Here is a 20,140-nt window from a genome sequence, read left to right as displayed (position 1 = left end):
TCAGTTTTTAAACAGTGCCAACTAACTTTCAGCAGATATCAGTGTTTAACATGGATCACTTCCCTCGCCCTTATCAGCCTGAGTTCCCATGAGCTCTCGGTGTTGTAGGTGATGACTCTCTGCTTACACTCATGGACAAATCAGTGCCTCCTGGTGCTTTTCTGATTATTTCAGGTGCCAGAACTTCCTATCAAGCTGCAGTCTGGTTGGTCTCTCATATATCTTCAAGCTTTGTTAACAAAACACCATCACCATAAAATCTAATATTTAGCCGTCAGGCAATGATATTCAATTAACATGCTTCATTTATATGCCTGTTTTTAAATACAGATATAGCTTGGAATAGTCCCAACCAGCACTTTGCTTCCATTAACACTTTTATTAAATATCAGTCAGAGGTGTCTGGACAAGGGGAGATTGGTTACAGGCTGAGATGGGAATCGTTTAGACTGTGGGGGAGACAAAAATTATTTGCGGTGTTGTAGTCCTATTGGTCCCAGGATATTAGAGAGACAAGGATGAGAGAATATCTTTTATTGGACCAACTTCTATTGGCGAAAAAAACAAACTTGCAATCTTACACAGAGCTCTTCTTTGGGTCTGTGTAGCTCCAAAGCTTGTCTCCTTGCACCAACAGAAGTTGGTCTAATAAAAGATATTACCTCACCCACCTGTCTCTGGTAGACAAAGACAATTAGAAACAAGGAATTTGACCCAGAGAAACTAGTACTAATTGCAATAATATTTTGAACCACGTTTACAAAAGCTTATGTGTAATTCTGGTCATTTGTGCCATAATAACTTGATTTACATGTTTAATCATGATAAAGTGTGTGCAAATTAGGCACAGAATTGTATGCCCAATTTTTTAAAAAGATCTGTCACTTACAATTAATATACATATGTATTCTCAGTATTAGTGCAGAAGTAGTATTTATATTTAACACATTTCACTGTTGACTTTGACTAACTACCTTCAGATAGCACCAGCCTCCTGTGTCATCAATAATCATGATGCTGAAGCATTTGTATGCCAACAGCTACATTTGCTCTAGAAATTGTCTGTAGAAAAAACACAGAAACCAGTGGTAGCTGCTGCCTAAGTATGTTAATGAAGACTGTCCTACTTTTAAAAATATTTGTTCAAGGGGACTGGCCGGCTCTTTGGCTGGTACAAAACGGAACTATAACTACTTCCACCAGCAGAGGATCTGGACCACTAGCTAGACTTTATTTACATTTATGAATCCTATACAATGGTTGTTGGATTCCAACATTTTCCATTGATCCTATTTATTCTTTCTCTAACCTGCAGCCAAGATCATGCTCTCTACTTTGCGACAACTTTAATGTTTTAATGTCAGCTTTATTAAACAGTTACTAAATACCTCTCCAAGCACCCAATTTAAATTCCATCTGATGGTCTCCCATTTAAATGTGTTTGTGTGTTCTGACTTCTCTTCTACCCAAGGCTGTGGTAACTGGCCTTTCAAACAGTGGTTTCTCCAGTTCCAGAAGACTTTAGTCCTTTCCTCAATATGAGCATGCTCCTTTCCAGTTGTCAGAAGTAAACATGACAGTTGTTTTGTCATCTTCTATGCCCTGCCCCCTGTGAACAGCTCACATACCATGAAAAAGCACTTAAGTGTATCAACTTCTAATCCCATCCGTTGTCTTATCACAACATCCATCGTGTAGCAGATGGAACTTGATTGCTGCCCTGCCTGCTGAGCACTGTGTGAGACTAAATCATGCATACTGAATAAATAAGTCACAGTCATATATACTTGTGGAGCAAGAAAATATAAAATGTGCTGGGCTTCATGATGATGTGGTATATCTGTTTTTTTTCCCAGTTTGAGAGCTCCACACTAGTTCAAGGGTGGAGGGTGGGAGGGATTGCAGGACAGAAGAGAAGGTTGAAGAGGGAAAGGAAAGCTCCTGAATATCTGCTCTACCCTGTCCTTCCTTTAAACATGCCTCAAAGCCGCAGGTGACCCCTTGAAAGCCACCTGCCTTCCCTCCCTGCTCCTGCAAAGAACTCTAATGTAGCCAGCCCCAGGAGTGACTCTTGTTGTGCATTGTTATAGACTCAGACAGCAGCCCATGGAGTTCATGTCAACTGTAGTTGACACTAGCAGATAGTCCTGACCCCCAGGTAAGGAGCATACAGCGTACAAAAGAGTGAGAGGATATGGAGGAAGGTCATTGCCAGATGAGAACAACCAAAAGAGCACTGAAAGAATAAATAAAATATACAAGAAAGGACAAGGAAAACAGACAAAAGGGAGGGGGAGAGAGAAGGAAAAATGGTCAGAAAGGAGGCAGTAACTCCATAGAAGGGGAGCTGTGAGGGCACCCAGTCACCCATGCAAACCGGAGGGCTGCAGCGGGGGATCAGCATTGAGACTGCAGTGCTCTGTGTTTGGATTGTATGTTAAATCAAAGGGTGCGTCTCACCCAATTCAATCCATGGTGGGGGACGGGGGGGGGGCAAGCCTTAGCTCAGCTGTCCATACTCTCAAGTACTGTTCTCACCTTCAGAATTCAGGTTTGAGGCTGTAATGCTGATGTTACCATGGAGCAGGGGAGCCTCATGTGTGTGTGTCTCTGCAGGTTTAGTGAGATAACTACCGTCTTGCTTATTGAATTTTTTTCTTGAGTGAATCAGTAACGTATGCATATGTTCACGGGCATATGTGTGTGACAAGCAGATAGACGTGCAGTGCTGAGAAATGACTTATTCCTGGAGATTTCAAACAAGAGCTATCAAATGTAATTAAAATTTGGTGGGGATGGGGAGCCAGATCTGAAAGAGAAAGATATCGGCTTTGCACTCTGCTTTATCTCTGAATAGAGCCGTTTCCGCTCCTGAAAATGCAGCAAGAAGGAGTCCAGTGAGGCTTCAGTTTGAAGATGATAACTTTAATTTTAGCTCAGAATTACTTTTTTTCAAAGACAATCTGACCTTTGACTTGTAAAAGTTATTGAATTGCTACATCTGACATAATGAAGGATAGCTCTGCTGATACAAGTCAGAGCAGTTTAGACGTAGGCATGAAATGCAAATATTAAGAGCACTAAGAATCAGGAAACACAAATGAGAGAGTCTGTATTAAAAATGAAGTCAGCCTTTTTAATATTTAAAAAAATGTGATTTTTTTAACCTTTTTTTTCTTTTTTTTTTTTAAATGTCCGCCCTCAGTCTGTGTGGCAGTTTGCTCTCTTCCCTGGATTAAATCTCAGTCCAGCCTATCAAATATAGCGTGATTATATTTGTTAAACCTTCTTGGAAAACCTACACAAAGGAGTAAAATCCCATCAATCATAGTCTCGGCAAAAGGAAAAGACTGAAATCAATATTAATACAATTAGCACCCTTACATGCTATGTATCAGAGCCGCATACGTTCTTTGATACAATGGGCCTGAATTTTAGAGCATCTGCCACTTCAATTGAAGTGAATGGGACCTGGAGATACCAGCACATCTGAAAAATCTAGGCCATTATACATTAGGAATCTGGTAGGGAAAAGCATCATAGCAGGTGGTATAATAGGAGGAATTCACTAAGGGCCCATTGGGCAAGCCTACTTGAGTATCGGTCTTAAAGTGACAGTCCTGTTTCTCTAGACAGCAGTTTCACCAAACTCCTTTTATGTGGCGTTTTCATTCTTCATTCATCAATATTTCAGAATCTGCCCCTGAGGTTTTGAACACTGTCCCTGATTTTTATGTCAGTGCAGGGATTCAACAGTGCTCACTGGTACTGAAATGAGGGAAAGTGACAAAATTAAAGCTGCAATGCTCTCCCAGAGCCAGATGTCTCCCCATTGGCCAACTTAAGTCAGGCACAATACAAGACTTTCATATCCAGTCCTCCTCCCGAGCCAGCTTCGATAAATACCTTCAGCACACGACCCATGTAGTGCAGCCATCTGTTCCATATAATGAAGGAGCTATCCATTTTTTCTCACCTGATTACTGATTGTTCCAGACTATTGTTGATTGCGTTGTTTTATTAATTACTCATTTTGACATGCTGTATCTGTCCCTTTTATTCTGAAAACAGATGGTCTCGATTTCCAGCATTATTATCAATAGTTATTCCTAATAAGATGGAGTCCCAGTGCCATTTTAACTGAGAACTCAGCGGTACAGTGCTGGCTATTATAATGTTGCATCACTGATGCGGTAGTTAATGTTGAGACAGGTTTCCCATTCTTAACTATACATGGGTCTCCCCTTTGGAGGAATTGAATAAACATTGGGCAGGGACCATCTTTTTGTTCTGAGTTTGTATGGCGCCTAGGACAATGGTTGCTCTACATGACTAGTGCTCTTAGGTGCTACAGAATACAAATAATAATAACAATAGTATCAACAATTATGAGATCTCTTCACTTACTAATTACCACATGTCACTGTGACCACAAAGCAATGTGAGATTCCATGGTACATTGCTGAAGTTCTTGTGACTAGTGCAAAATAAACTCGTGGCATTAATAACAGTAAGCAAACTTAGTCTTTGGAGATTGCCAAGTAACAATTACTACTTTACTTTAATGTAGTGATTTGTTAGTCGTGGAGAAAATGTTTCTTTTAGCTGATAAAATTATTTGTGTTTCTATTTACTATTATTATTTTAAAATGATTTTTAATATTGGGCCCTGTTGTGAAACATTATGTATCCTGCAGCACCTAGATGAAAACCAGATATCTGGTTTCTACTGGAAAACTGACATACCTATAGTTTAATTTTTGGAAAGAATATAAATGCTGAAGTCAACTCCATCTTTCATCCAGCGAATTCTGTCACTGACATCATGCTTCCATTGTGTTTATTTCCAGCTGAGGGCTCATGCAGTGGATATGAATGGAAACAAGGTGGAAAACCCTATTGACCTCTACATCTATGTGATTGATATGAATGACAACAGGCCTGAGTTTATAAACCAAGTCTATAATGGATCTGTTGATGAAGGATCTAAACCAGGTAGAGTTGGAAGAGCTCTTATGATAAGCCTAAGGCTTCAAATATAAAGCACAAGTTGGTTTGATCACATGTTCCATGACTCCTCTTGATGCTCAGAGATTGTTATTTTTTGTAAAAGATTGGTGAAAACTTGAACAGTTTAGCTGAACTACCATAAACGTTGAAGGGGAGTAGGTGTAGACTTGGATAGAATGGCAGCTGCATCCAAATCACACTACTTGGAAGTTTTGTTTGCAAAAGCAACTGCTGAAGCTTTGTAAAATCAAACCAGGTGTTGCCTGTCTCGAATGTTTGTTACATGTATAGAGTTCTACAGCAACATGTAATCAGTACAGTAATAATGACAGACTCCTAATAAGAAAAGCAAACCCTGCAATGATCTTGACTTTTACCTGACTGTATGTTTGAAATACTGTATATCTATCTGACTGAAAAGTAATCCAGTCATTTTTAAGATCAGTATTTTCCATCCACTCAGAGTCCAGTAAAGTCTGTGTCCCAAGTTGTGGAAAAACAACTTACTCATATGGGACCTGATCCAAAAATTATTGTAGTAAATTACAAGGTTCCCACTGACTTCATGGTGTCTGATCTCGTGCTATGTTTTTTCTGCCTATCATGAATTATGCAGAGATCTGAGACCAGGTTTTCAAAAAGTTAAGTGTGCAAATTCTCATGCAAAGTCAGTGAGTGCCTAATTTGTGCATACAGTTGAGATAATGGTGCGAGCATAAGCACATTTTAAAAGTCTTTGGAAAGATTTAGCCTTTTTTAACATTTCTCTTCCAAATATACTATTAATTCATTATTGGGGGTAAAGCATAAATTGTCGGTTTAGAATATGGTAAATGGTTTGCTTTAGCTTATTGCTGAATATAACTAATATGAATGCATTCATTATCTAATGAAGAAGTGGAGATTGTGTTGTGAAAACTATTGCCACTAGTTTTAGGTAAACTGCTATAAAATACAAAGCTCCTAAAGCCTTAATGAGATTCCCTCCCCCCCCCCCCGCCCCCGAATAAATTTATTTTCAGTTGTTTACAGGTAGAAGGGTTAAACATCACATGGCTTTTGGTTTGTGTCAGCAAACATTTATCATTACTTCTCTGCTGCCTGAGGGAGTTGTCATAGAGAAGTCTCTTGAGGCCACTATTTTTAACAAGGTGAATTGCAATCCTGATTGATTGTCTTTCAGCAGTGTGAAGAATGGCTCTTGTGGTGACATGTAGTGGGGACAAAGTGTGACATTATTTCTTGAGGAAAGAACATTACATAGCTTCCCGCTTGGTATGTTTGAGGTAGAGATGCACCAAAGCTTCAAAGTTCTCATCCAGATTCTGATCCTCAGAGTTGGGCTGTAAAGAAACTGAACCGATCATTCTAATGACTCTTTCACAGAGGTTTTTTTCCCCCTTTACACTAAGGCCACATTGGGGCTTCCACGTACAAGTTATCAAGATCTGAAAAATGCTGATTGAAATAAGCCATGATGCTCATGACATTTCCATAACAAATCAGACTTCCCACATCTTATTCTAAAACAAATCAATATTGAAAGTGTTCCCAAATGTTCAACTAGCTCTGCTCATTAGGATGATGAAAGGAGTAAATTGCAGTCCTTTCTTGTTTGAAATCCAGATAAGCCTATAAGCCATTAAATCAGAATAGGACTACAAAATACTTGTGCCTCTGGTTATACCACTGATTTTTGGTATTCTGCATCCCAGACCAGTGTGCCTGCCTTTAAGGCAGGTAAATGGGAAGCAATCTGTTTTATTCAAAAGCAATTACATTTGCCTTTGATGTATTTGTTTCCCCTCCTTTCTTGTTTAATCAGTATTCTTTTAAAGGTTTATAATCATTGAATTTCTGTTCGTTGCCTCTGTAAACCCGTCTGGGGACTTGGGTGTCTGATGCCCTCTTTCTGCGAAACGTGTCAATAATTGTGAGGTTATGTCTTTGCGATAATAACGGAGAGGTCGTAGAGTTAGGTTGTGCAACCTGTGCACTCCTCACCCATTTCAAACCAGGGCATCACTGGTTTTTTTGGCGACATATATAACTAAAATGACGTACACAGCATATTTAGCTAAACATGACGCTCCCAGAGACTTGGAAACATCCTTTTTCACTCAAGTTATTTCAGGAAATTATAGTAATAAGAGGGTACTACACTAGGTCTCCGTACAATGGAAAAAAACTTGAAGCCAGGATTCCTAATTATTCATCACAACAATTGACAAATGAAAGATATAACAAATATTCCTACAGAAAACAAAAGGCAAAATATGTTCACTATTGATTCAGCAGTGCATTATATGTATAGACACACACAGTTCTGCTTCAAGCAAGCTGAAAAAAAGTCCTCTGTGATATAGCAGATCAGCATTCATTGCCATAAAAGGCACATTTCACTCCTATTGAACTCTTTCTCGGGACTTTGACTATTCATCTCTGACTAGCCCCTTGATTACTCTTTCTGACACTTGCTGTGTGTCCATGTACAGTGGTCAATATTGAAAAGACTATATTTTTTCAGTTACCACATTATAGAGGAATGCCACAGGTATGTTCATGTATTTTAACTTAGGAAAGTAACTGTAGTACCCTCGATAAACATTGACTTTAATAGCAACCACTACCAGGGGCCAAAGTCCTGTTGAACTGAGTGGAAATTTTGCCCAAATGAAAATTTGTAAAGAGCTCAAGATCTGACCCATGGAAATCTCCCAGAGATCATCAAATATATGCAGCTGAGCAGAGCACAATGACCTTGAGATACAAGGGAAAGCCCCTGTGAGGCTGATTAACAGGATCACTAGAGCGGATCAGCTCTGAAGTGAAAAACAAGGAACTCAGTTGTGCCGTTACAGCACATCTCTGGGTAAGGGGCAGAGTGGACCTGCCCCAGCTCAGGAGGAGCTGCAGAAGGGATTGTGCCTCAAGAAGATGCTGCAGCATACACGGGGTTGCCACGTGCAGCATGCTCCCTTCTTAGCAGCCAGCAAAGCTCCAGTGAGCAGAGTGAAGAGGAGCGAGTATTTTGCTTACTCCCTGTCACCTTTTGCGGGGCTACTGCCCCTGGGGAGACAGCAGAAGGGAAGATTCCTGATGGTCAGGAGAGCCCAGGAACTGCAAACTGTGCCTGGCCTTTGCTGTGAGTGGTGGGGGTCCAGTTAAAAGATGGCCTAAAGAGTTCGGTGCCAAGGATCCAAAAGAAGGTGTTGAGCTTCAAGATGATGGGAATGCAGATGGGTGGGTGAGCTACAAGTGTGTGATGTGGCTAGTTCACTCTGTCTACCTAGCTTCCCAGTGTGTCACCCCAGGTTTAATATGGATTCACTTCCTTCAAACATAGAAATAGCCTTCCTTGGCCATCTAGACCGACCGAGAGGCAGGAGAAGGCTGGTAGAAGGATGGAGAGATTTAGTCAAAGAGGGTCCGAACTCCTTTTTGGTAAATGGGCCTTAATGGAATGCCTGGCATTCAGAATCCAACAGACTGCCCAGGTTTCCAGAGAATGTACTGTCTGAGGGGTGCAAGCCACCACTGAAATCAGACCTGGACAGGAATGCTGACCTGAGCTCATGTATTATTAATCTATTATTATTCTTGAGTAAGATTGTGCTCTCCTTAAATTGAATAGTACCATATGCCAGGAGTAGTCCCTTTGAAATTAATGGGATTACCCCTTGCAGAGTAAGGTACTACTCAGTATGAACAGGGGTGTCACTCTCTGGTCCTTGTACAATCCCCAAATGTGTGCTAAATGCTGTATTGAAATGTATCTCTTTCCCCTTCTTTGATACTCTGAAATAAATTCTTCCTTGCTGTTTCTAGTTTATTTAGTATAAGGGTATGCAGATGAACCCTTTAGTTTTTCAAATGCAGGGCCTTCCAAACAAACACAACATGAATAGTTAGTTGTGTGACATTTTTCCCCACAGAATCAGCTCCCCCCCACCACACACAGACACTCAAGTTGGTTTTGATTTAATGCACCACTGTTTGAAAGTGTATCTTAAAAGTCCATGTTTTACTCACATTGAATAATGTTCTGCTTCTTTGAACTTTGCCTCTGTATGAAGAACACAGCTAAGTTTAAAAAATGCTGCTGAAAGCTAGCGCTGAAATTCCCCTGGCCCCTCCGGCAGCCTTAATCAGCAAAGTTCTAGTTCCCTCATAACTGTAGAACTTTCCTTTCAAGAGCTGATAAAGCTGTATGGATTGCATAGCTGCTTTTCTGAATGTAGTACGTGCTGCAAGAATTCTCTTGTACCTTGAAAGCTTATTTCTGTGAACCAGGGCAAACTAGCTTATTGGGTAATAGCCAGGGGAAAAAATTCTTTTTCTTCTACTTCTTGCCATGCTTCGCAGAATCCTCTTGCAAATATTTTTACCAGTTACAGCCCGACACAAACTGTAGCTACTAGAGTTTTACAGCAGTGCTTGTACAGGATTGAGGGATCCCAGGAATATTTTGTGAGTAATGTTGGCTGCGAATTGGATTTTCCATTTCATGGGAAATTCTGTGATTTTGAATTCCCCCCCCGAAAAGAGAATGAAAACAAAACAAAAAATTGAAATTTCCCATGAAATGGAATTGTGGCAAAAGTTTAATTTCAGTGTGATCAGAATGTTGTGTTTTGACAAAATCTAAATGTTACATTCCAATAATGACTTTACATATTATATTATATAATGTGTATTTAAAAATTGAAATGAAAAGATGTTTTGAAATGGGAAATCAAAACATTCTGCTCTAGAAAGGTCAAACAAGTATCAGCCTTATCAGAATGCTTCACTCCAGTAGCTTTTTGTTTTTGTTTTTTCAAAATGAAATTTTGTCAAAATTTTGAAAAAACGTTTCACTTTTGACAAACTGGCATTTTCCTCTGGAAGAACCTTCAGTTGGAAGATTTCCAACCAGCTCTGTGTGGGAGGCATTTTAATATTAACCCATCCACTATCTCCCCCCTACCTATGGCCTACGTGAAATACTGGACCCTTTGAAGCCCATAGCAAAACTCCTGTTGACTTCCATGATGCCAGAATTTCACCTCCCCCTGTTTTTCATTTGATTCTTTAGCGCATAGTTAAACTGAAGGGCAGAGCTGATGCCAGTTTCTTACTCCTGAATGAACTGGAAGAAGCTCTAAGCATCATGGGTAAACCTCCAAAGGAATGGAACATTATAATTGATACTCCTTAAGTGAAAAATGTTGTAATTAAAATTCACTGCCTCCCCCTAACTCCATGCAATTCTGATAGTGTGATTCTTGATATTGATGTCACCTAAAAAATTAAATAGTTGGGAGCAAAATCTACATGTAGCAAATTGAGTTAAAGAAATCTCATAAAAATAAATATTCTATATAATATCAGGGCTTTTTTTAAAGCAGTTTATGCTATTAGTGTCCCAGTTGTTTGTTTATTTATTTTATTTCTATGCTAGCAGAGATTCCCTTGAGAGATTAACACCATGGACTAATGCACAGATGGGGCCAGATACTTGAAAGTCATCTGAATATTAAGAATTTAAATCTTTAGCCTCAGCGATTTGAATAGAAAAAGCCAATTATGGGGCTGAATTAGTTTTCAAATTAAACTGCAATTTAAGGCTTGTGAAATTAATCCTTTAAGGCACAGAGTTGCATTTATACATACACTTGTATGAAGCACTGAGGTTCTGAATTCCTGGCTCTTTCCTCTCATTCACCTCATAGTACAGTTAGCAAAGAGATGCTCATCATCCTGAAGGTTGTATTTCCACTTAAATTACAAGGAGGGGAAGTGCCGTAGGTGGTAAAATTGTTGTGAGAGAGGAAATGAAAATGGCAAAGGTAAAGTTCCAGAGTCAGTGGCAATAAGAACCATCATTTTTAACTGCTGGCAACAGACAGTAAGTGAAAAATATTTCCTTCCCATTCAAATTTGAATCAATCCAAAAACACTAAGATGCAGCTAATAATCTCAATTTGAATACAGTCAGTGTTGTTTTACAAGCTTGGAGGCAAATCATTTTCATTATTCTTTATTTAAGGCCTTGATTCAGCAAGGCACTTAAACGTGTGCTTAACTCTCTCTTAAGCCAATCGGACTTCGATACATGCTTAAGCAATTTGCTGAATGAGGATGATCTTAAATATGTGCTTAACTTTAAGCACGTCTACAAGTGCTTTGTCCTGTCAGGGCCTTAGTAAATGAGGACTATTCAGAAAAATCCATAGCCAGACTTTTATACCACTATTAAGTGCCCAGTGGAATGGGCAAGTCAAAGACATCATAACATACTCATGAACTGGAAACAGTGGGTTACCACTTACCACATCCCAACATCAATATGTATACATGAATATATAGGGCCAGGTCTTCATCATATGTAAATTGATATAGCTATATTGATTTCAGTGGAACTACAGTGATTGACGCAGCTGAGGAACTGATCCACAGGGAAAGAGAGACTTATACTTGAAACTGTGTGTCACAGCATGTGTGTGTGGTGGGTGGGTGTAGACCCAGAAATATGATGAAAGTGTCTCAAGTGTCTTTGACTCTTGAAATTGTGAAGTATTATTCACGTTAGTTTTGGACAAAATTAATGATACCCGTACCCTTAAAAATCTAAGGTTCTTTACAAAATGAAAAGGAAGACCTAAAATGTATGCAACTTAAGTGTGACACAGCAAGAGAAGAATCTGCCTCTCTCAACATGACCCAGATTTACTCACTTCGGTCATTATTACCATTCACGATCAAATTCCACATTACTATGTATACAGTGAAATCTTGTGGGGGATCCTACCCTGCATGAGAGTGTGTTTTTCTAATTGCATTTTCTTCCTAATCATCCCTAGAACTAGGAAAGCATAGAAATAGCAAGAGTATCATCGTCCTTAAAGGGATAACACTTAAAAACTCATCTGATTGCCTTATTAACAGAATATGATTCAGCAGTTTTCTCAGTCTTACCAGATGCATTATCACTATGTTCATCATACAGTCCATTTAAACATCTTAATGCTGCCTCATCTGTTCAGTTTGGATAGAGGCTATTTTCATCCTTGCATTTTGTAAATTATTAAAAATGGCTTCATCCGACCCACCCTCTTCTCTCTCTGACACGTTGGGCATAAATTTAGGAAAGACAATATCCTCTTTCAAGGCTTTTGCTCAGCCAAGCACCATTCTGTGATGAGAAAGTGCTCATACGCAACCACATTTTACTGCTTTCCATTTTGTGTCAAAACTGGGTAGTTATGGAATACTTTGCTTAGTTAGTTTTTTAGTATAGAAACAGCCAGTCCCAACAGCAATGCAGTGAATTATTGGGCTCAAGAAAAAAAAAATCCACATCCAAAAACTCTGATGCTTTTCTCTTCAAAGAAAATGGCCAAGTTGATGTAAAGCAAAATTGGCTGAAATAATCTTCTGAGACGAGTCTGGAAATAAATTATAGCAATACAGTAGCCCAACCACTGCAATGTTTTTACCAAACAACCACAAATAATGTACCATATACCTATGGGAAAACATAATCAAGACACATTATTTAAAAGAATAGAAATGAATAAGTTGATAGCAATGAGGAGTTGTGAAGCATCATGCTAACCAGGCTGTAACTACGCTTCCAGGGGTCCTCCAGCAAGTAGTGAATAGTCAAAAACAATCAAGAATCTGGTACTCTGTTGAATCTGCCATGGGGGTGTGTGTGTGTAACATATTGTGTAAGAAAACTATGCAGTCTACACAGTTTCCCCTTGTAGACTAAAGGACACATTTTCTGCTGACCTAACTGCATTGAAGTCAGTGAACTTTAGCCCTCCCTGTTCACTTAGCATCACCAAGTCTTATCAGATTACATCAAATGAAAATATCCAAATATGCTTGAAAGGATGGAAAGCAAATCTTACATCTTTTCTGGAGACATCCTGTGCAGCTGCTGTGACAGAGTCAGCAATTTCCTTTAATATCCTTAAAAAAACCTTATTGTCTTAAGTTTGTCTCTTTGGGTCCATTGTACTAAATGCAAAGTTTATATATTATTGTGGCCCAGGATTGTATGTAACTGCTCTAGGGGAGAGATGTGATGAGAAGCCTGAATGGACCAAGGACTATATTGAACAATGTGCCAGACAAGAATGGTCTTTTGAGACAATACATGTGTTCCTAGAAAATACCTAAGGAGAGGTTAATACAAATCCCTCACCACTGGTTATGCAAAAACCCAGTCTTTTGAAGCTATGCCCTGAGGAGACTGTTTTTGTCTGCATATCACCTATTACATGAGACCAATGTCATATGCCTAAGCTGTATAAAGGAAAGACTATTTGTTCACGGGTGTGCTAGTTCTGAGCTAAAGCTGTGAAAGCTTGTAACCACAGAAAACTCCTTTGTGTGGTTTGAAGGACTGACTCCTACCAGAGCCCTTGTTGGAACTGCGAGGTGATCTCTAGTAAGCTTATTAGCATGTTTGTAGGGTTTTTTTAAATACATTTTCTCTGTAATGCTTTCACTTTAAGAATAAATGTGCTTGCTTATAAAGAGCTGTATGGCGACCTTTGGTTGATGGCAATTACAGCTGTTCATAGCCTTTGGAGAGAAAGTAAAGCATACACACTGGCCTGTTTAGGCAGTCTGGCTTGCTGAGACTATCACAGCGTAGGTACTAAAGAGTGCAGGTTGGGAAAAACTCCATTCAGGAGCAAGAGATACATGGGTCTCTGCTCAAGAGAGTCGACAACTGAGGATCTGGGACCCTAGAGTGGGAGCTCTTGCTGGACCACAGGGGAAAAACATTGTTGCAGTTGCCCTAATACATTCTTCCAGTTCTCAATCTGTTGAATGTTAACTACCATCCATTGTATATTTTGTTTCTTTAGTTGCATTAATGGCCTCTCTCATAGCTCAACTCTACAAAGAAATGTTGATAGATTTTTCTGCTGTGCACTTTAATTTCCACTCTGTCATGAAAAAAGCCTAACACTTTTTTTATTCTATTTTGGAAATTATGAAACTACATTATAATTGTATAGACTGCTTTCTCAGTGAAAAATTCAAGATGCACAATGGTATTGTACAGTGTATGTGGAGGCCCAGATTTTTGTAGAAAAATGTCTGCAAAATTTCACTATTTGCATATGCATTTGCCATCGGACATCTGTCTTTCTGTCTGCATGCACAGTTATAGCTGTGCAATGTGTGTGTGTGTGTGTGTGTGTGTGCAAATTAGGCACATACATTCATGCTTTTATGCAAATTGTGTTTGTTGCTCACACTTTTGAATATTTTGTCCTAAATCTCTCTTATTCCACTTGTTGAGTTTACTGTGAGAAGCAAGTGGTTCCATTTACTAAACTGCCTCATGAGCAGAGGAGGTTCATCCATTTGGACAGAAGTCTGTTTGCCTCTCTTGGAGTTTTACTTCACATAACTTCTCTGTGGTGCTTTCAGTCTCACCAGGCTCCAGACTACATTCCCAAATCATACAAGAGTTCACCTCAAATCTGGCTAAACTCTGTGTGATTTGTACTCAGTGCATGCATTAGTTTTCTTTCCCAAGATGTTTATTTTGTTCTTCAGTTCCAGATGACAGCACCCTTTCTGATTTTTTTCAATCATCTCTCTAGACCCATTTGTTCTCTTTATTCACATTAGCTTGTCTCTTCGTGCCTTGTTTGAGGTTGAGAATCTGATGTCTCCAGTAATTAGGGAGTGACATCCTCTGTGAATTAGGTTAATTGCTTGAAAGGTCAAAATATGCCATTGATTACAAAAAGAAAAAATGGTAAAAGAGCATGCCAGGAGCTCTCAGCTGCTCCCCAGGGAGCGGCATCTGAAAGGAAAATGCTGCTTCTACTTTACTTTTCTGTCTGTGTGATGCAGGGTACAGTTTAGATTAGACATATTTGCAATTTATTAAATCTGCAACAGAATTTCAAGCATCTGTCTCATCTCCATGCCTTACACTTGTTTATTTAATTGGCACTATTTATTTATTTTGATGACACTGCTGCATAAATTTAGAGGGTCTGATTCTCATTTTGCATTTGGGGTGATGAGAGTGGTAAAAATGGCTTTTTACCATCTATTTAATCCATTTTTTGTGCACTGGTGAGCTTTAGTCTTAGATACTACAGCAGTTGTCTCTGTGCTGGCCTCAAGTTCATATCTTCTAAATTGCCTCTTCTATCATCTTCACTGCTTCTTTACATTTAGTAGTGACAACTCTCCCTATTCTTCATTCATTACATTGATTATCCAGACAATACTTCATTGATTTGAAAATAGTTATTCTGGCATTTCAGTGGCTTCCAACTCTTGCCTCTCCTTATTTGACTGAAATAGTATGTTTATTTTATTTCCTTCTCACTCTCATAGGCTATGGCTTTGCACTTGTGTCTGTCTTCCTTTCCTACATTTAAAACTTTGAACGATCCTGGTTTTAGTTTTTGCCCCCCTCGTCCTTGGCTGACAAAATACAAGGAATGAAATGCTGGCCACATTGGCGTCCATGATAAGACTCCTGTTCCTTCACCCAAGAAAGTTTAGAACTCATGATGGTCTCTAGATCAAAATATAATGCTTAGTTTAGTCAGGGCTAGTCTGATTCCGATTTGATTTTATCATATGTTATTAACTACTGAGGTAGTGTGACCTAGTGGAGAAAGTACTGGACTGGGACTCAGGAGATTTGGGTTCTATTCCCAGCTCTTCTTCTAGATGACTTTGGGTACGTTGCTTCCCCTCTCTGTGCCTCAGTTTCCCCATCTGCAAAATGGAGATATGGTCAGTGGTCTCCCTTGTAAAACACTTTGAGATCTTCTGATTTAAAACTGCTGTATAAGAGGTATTATTATTATTGTTGTTTCATATTCATATCTATGGGGTTGTTCTCAGGTTCTGCAGTGCTTCATGAAGGACCTGCATTTTGGTGTATCAAACACAGCTGGTCACAGCCGTAAGGCACCCCATTTACAGACAAGTGTAACTCTTGCACTTACTTCAGTTGTAAAGGATCATGGTTAAAAGTGGCAAGGCCCAAAATGTCCTACCATCACACAAGCATGTTTTCTACTTTCAACTAGTCCCTTGATAGTTTAAAAGAATATCAGCCCCCCAAAACAAGAGCTTCAGTGGACCTAAAACGCCAATGCCAGATTCTCCAGTGGTGTGAATTGTTGTGGCTCCATTGATGCCTTTTGTTTACATTAAGAATCTGTCTCAGCGTGGCGGCTGGATGAAAATCATGTTCTGGTCCTGCAAACGCAAAAGATTGAACTTGAAGTTGCTTCTCAGAACAAGAGTCTTGTCCATTTTGATTTTTGCTGGAATCACAACAATGAAATCATCAAGGAGAGGAGAACAAAGGCAAAGTGCAATTTTCATACACAAGTCCAAGATGGACAATGGACTGATTCAACCGGGAACCTAAGATTTTCAGATGATTGCTGCCTTCAACACTGAACAAATATTTAAAAGTTATTATTGTAAGTGGAGAAGTACTCGTATAACTGTAGCACCCGGAGAACCTACTCAGGTTTGGGATCCCATTTTGTACAAATATAGGGCCAGATTTTGCTATCCTTATTCTCTGAGCCATACCTTATTCTGCAAGAGGTTTCTTTGGAATGAATGGTATTGCTTGAAGAGTAAGGTACTATTCAACATGAGTAAGGGTCTGAGAATCTGACCCAGGGAGTATAAGACAGCAATTATCAGGATGCTTTTAAATTAGAAATTGACAGTTTTAGGAAAGCATTACAAATTTTGTTCTACTTTTAAACCATGAACTTTCCATCAGTGATCGCTTTATTCTTCTACCAAAATTGGTATGTAGAGCATTCACTACATGAGCTTTGCAATTTGGGGGGGGGGGGGTGGGAGGGCGGGGGAAATAAGGAGGAAGGGGAGGATTCCATCAGTTCAAAGCCATTATTAACTTGGGTTAAAGAAGATCTAATGTAATATGGTCATCACTACATGTCTGCACATAATGATTCATTCCTTTTCTATGGGGAGATGATTAAATTAAGTATCTTGTAAAACCAAATTAGACTGAGAAGGTTAACCAACCTTTAATGATTCTGCAACATTTACCAGCCATTTAAAAACATAAACTGTAAGACACAGCTCAATAAAGAATTAAAGTTATCACTGAAAACTGCATGAAATTTTAGCCTGTCTGTTTCTACACACGAACAGATGAGGGTGGGGGTTATTTTATGTATTTATTTATTGCATTGGTATGAGGCGTAAAGGACAGCGTGGAAGGCTTTTAGTTTTTTGATAAATACCCCATTAGCGCTGCATTAAGTCTAACTAATAAACATCAGTCTTGTTTTTACCCACCTTAGAATAGTGGTAATTATGATGCAATTGTAACACGAAAACATGACAGGCCATCTTTTCAAAGAGCTGTGAGTGCAGCTGTTCTCAGATTTTGTTTGCACAATTGTACATCTTAACACTGTGAAAACCCAATCTTTACTGCACAGAAATGAGGTTGCACGGATGTGAGAGAGATCAGAGGTTGAAGACAAAGGGAAAGCGAGGGCAGCAATTAGTCTGCAGTTCTTTATTATTAACATCTGAGCCAGAAAGAATCCACTCCGGTCCCAGGATGACTTTGCAGAGCTAAACATTTGAGTGCATGCATTTGTGCATGTACAGAGAGATACAAATATTATCTTTCTTTTACTTATCAAATGGGTATGTACGGTATGATCTTGAATCACTGAGATACAAGGAACCCCACAAAGCCATTTTTACATAGTAACTTTTCCATGCAGAACTGCACTTCTATTCGACATTGGTGAGGCCTCATCTGGAGTACTGTGTCCAGTTTTGGGCCCCACACTACAAGAAGGATGTGGATAAATTGGAGAGAGTCCAGCGAAGGGCAACAAAAATGATCAGGGGTCTGGAACACATGACTTATGAGGAGAGGCTGAGGGAGCTGGGATTGTTTAGCCTGCAGAAGAGAAGAATGAGGGGGGTTTGATAGCTGCTTTCAACTACCTGAAAGGGGGTTCCAAAGAGGATGGCTCTAGACTGTTCTCAATGGTAGCAGATGACAGAACGAGGAGTAATGGCCTCAAGTTGCAGTGGGGGAGGTTTAGATTGGATATTAGGAAAAACTTTTTCACTAAGAGGGTGGTGAAACACTGGAATGCGTTGCCTAGGGAGGTGGTGGAATCTCCTTCCTTGGAAGTTTTTAAGGTCAGGCTTGACAAAGCCCTGGCTGGGATGATTTAACTGGGAATTGGTCCTGCTTCGAGCAGGGGGTTGGACTAGATGACCTTCAGGGGTCCCTTCCAACCCTGATATTCTATGATTCTATGATTCTATGAATCATTTCCAAACTGAACAAGAATCAATCTTAGGGCTCGGGGAAGTGAGTGCCAAGTCGCTAGGATGTGAATATGAAGCACAAAAGCCATTCCGCACTAACTCCCTGTGTAGAAACTCTCATTCTGCACTAAGTGGATTAACCATCTTTACCAGCCCCCGCTCCTCCAGCCATAATATATTCTGTAAGGCTCTGTCTTGCACTTAATGGTTTCTTTATCACTTTCTCTAATCATGTGCACATCCCACAGAAAGTCCAATCAATCTGAAGGGGACGTTTTCACACAGTGACACTCATAGGGTATGTCTAGACAGGGGCTGGAGATGTAATTTTTTGCTCAGGAAAATATACCCATGCTTGCTCTGATCAATCAGTGTAGCCGCAGCACTAGCAATGGGACGGGCTAGCTGCCGTGAGTACGTGCCCAGGGTTTCAGATGAGATCATACTTGGGCAGCTAGCTTGCACCTGCTGCTTGCGCTACCATGGCTGCATTGCTATTTTTAGCATGCTAGCTCAAATCAGAGCTAGTGTGGGTATGTCTACCTGAGCTGGAATTACCCCCATCAGGTCTAGCGTACGCATACCGTCTGTCTCAGGCAGGCAGGAGATCAGGGCAACGGATGCCTTGCTATTTCATATATTCAGCTGTCATCTTGTTGAAATAAATTTGCATTACTTGACAAAGTAATGTCCAGAAGGCTGCATTCGTTGTAAAACGGAAGACATGCACTGTCAAGTGCAGATTCTTGGTGTCTTCTTTTTAATGATAGATCAGCTATGCCAAGTCATATGTTAACTTTGACTCAGTTGAGAAATGAACTTGGCACATTAATTAATGAAGAGCTAATGTACAGTGCTCTTGTCAGCACTCTCTGAGCATGATAATTCAATCAGTTGCTTAGGAGGGTTGTTCAACAGGTGTAACAAACTTGATTTAATATTGACATGATTTACTAGGAGGTGTATTTTATTTAATCTATGTTGTACCTGATGTGATAAGAAATGTTTCTATTTCAACAGGTTCTCTACTGATATTCGTAGATCATGTATCTGTTTTAGTGAAATTATATCAGAGACCTCTTTCAGATGATATGTTTCAGAATGTGATACACAACCTGGGTTTGGTCAATGTTCTGTGCTTCATCAGTTCATGTGTTCTCTCTCTTAATGAGGTCTAGGTTGTTCAGTGTGTGAGTGCATGAGCTCTTCAGATCAGAACTGCACTAAATTCATGCTTATACAGTGCTTGCAGAACTAACGGGCTGAGTAGTAATTATCAGAAACCCATGACTGCTTCAAATCCTGTCTCGGGTTACGAGGGAAAATGGGTTTGGTCATCTCATTCTAGTCCCCACATCTTAAAAACCACGTTGTAATTCATGACTGTTGGCAGTGGCTGACCCAGAAGTGGAACAGTAAGACAGGAGACACTTTAGCAAGGCTCTTTGGAACAGCTTTCGCAGTGTCAGTCCATGATATCGGATGGAAAAGACCTGTGGGATGATAATGGCCGTTTCTTTGCATGCACAGTGGCACACAGCCAGCACTGTTAGCCTGTTACTTTAATTTCTGCTAAATTCAAACACACACACTATGTGGGCTAGATTGGGCTGTCCTTACATTGGTGAACCCTTACTCATACGAGTAGCCCAATTAACGTCAATAGGAATCCTCACTTGAGTAAGGGCTGTACAGTCTAGCCCTATATGTGTGCCTAGATACTACAATGATGAGTACTGTAAAAATAGATATAATTTATTTCAATTAAAAATATAGAAACAAGTATCCC

General features: G+C 39.7%; 1 protein-coding gene across 2 annotated transcripts in view; it reads left to right on the top strand.

Annotated features, from left to right (window-relative positions):
* Positions 1-20,140, top strand: part of CDH4 (cadherin 4) — a 661,031-nt gene that overhangs the window by 520,774 nt on the left and 120,117 nt on the right. For both annotated transcript variants that reach the window (XM_077831875.1, XM_077831874.1), the window contains one exon: positions 4,851-4,995. In XM_077831875.1, coding sequence (XP_077688001.1) covers positions 4,851-4,995 — 145 coding nt within the window. The remainder of the gene's footprint in view (positions 1-4,850; positions 4,996-20,140) is intronic.

This window comes from Eretmochelys imbricata, chromosome 13 (assembly GCF_965152235.1).
Source record: "Eretmochelys imbricata isolate rEreImb1 chromosome 13, rEreImb1.hap1, whole genome shotgun sequence".
Classification (NCBI taxonomy): Eukaryota; Metazoa; Chordata; order Testudines; family Cheloniidae; genus Eretmochelys; species Eretmochelys imbricata.
This window is presented reverse-complemented; position numbering and strand designations above follow the sequence as displayed.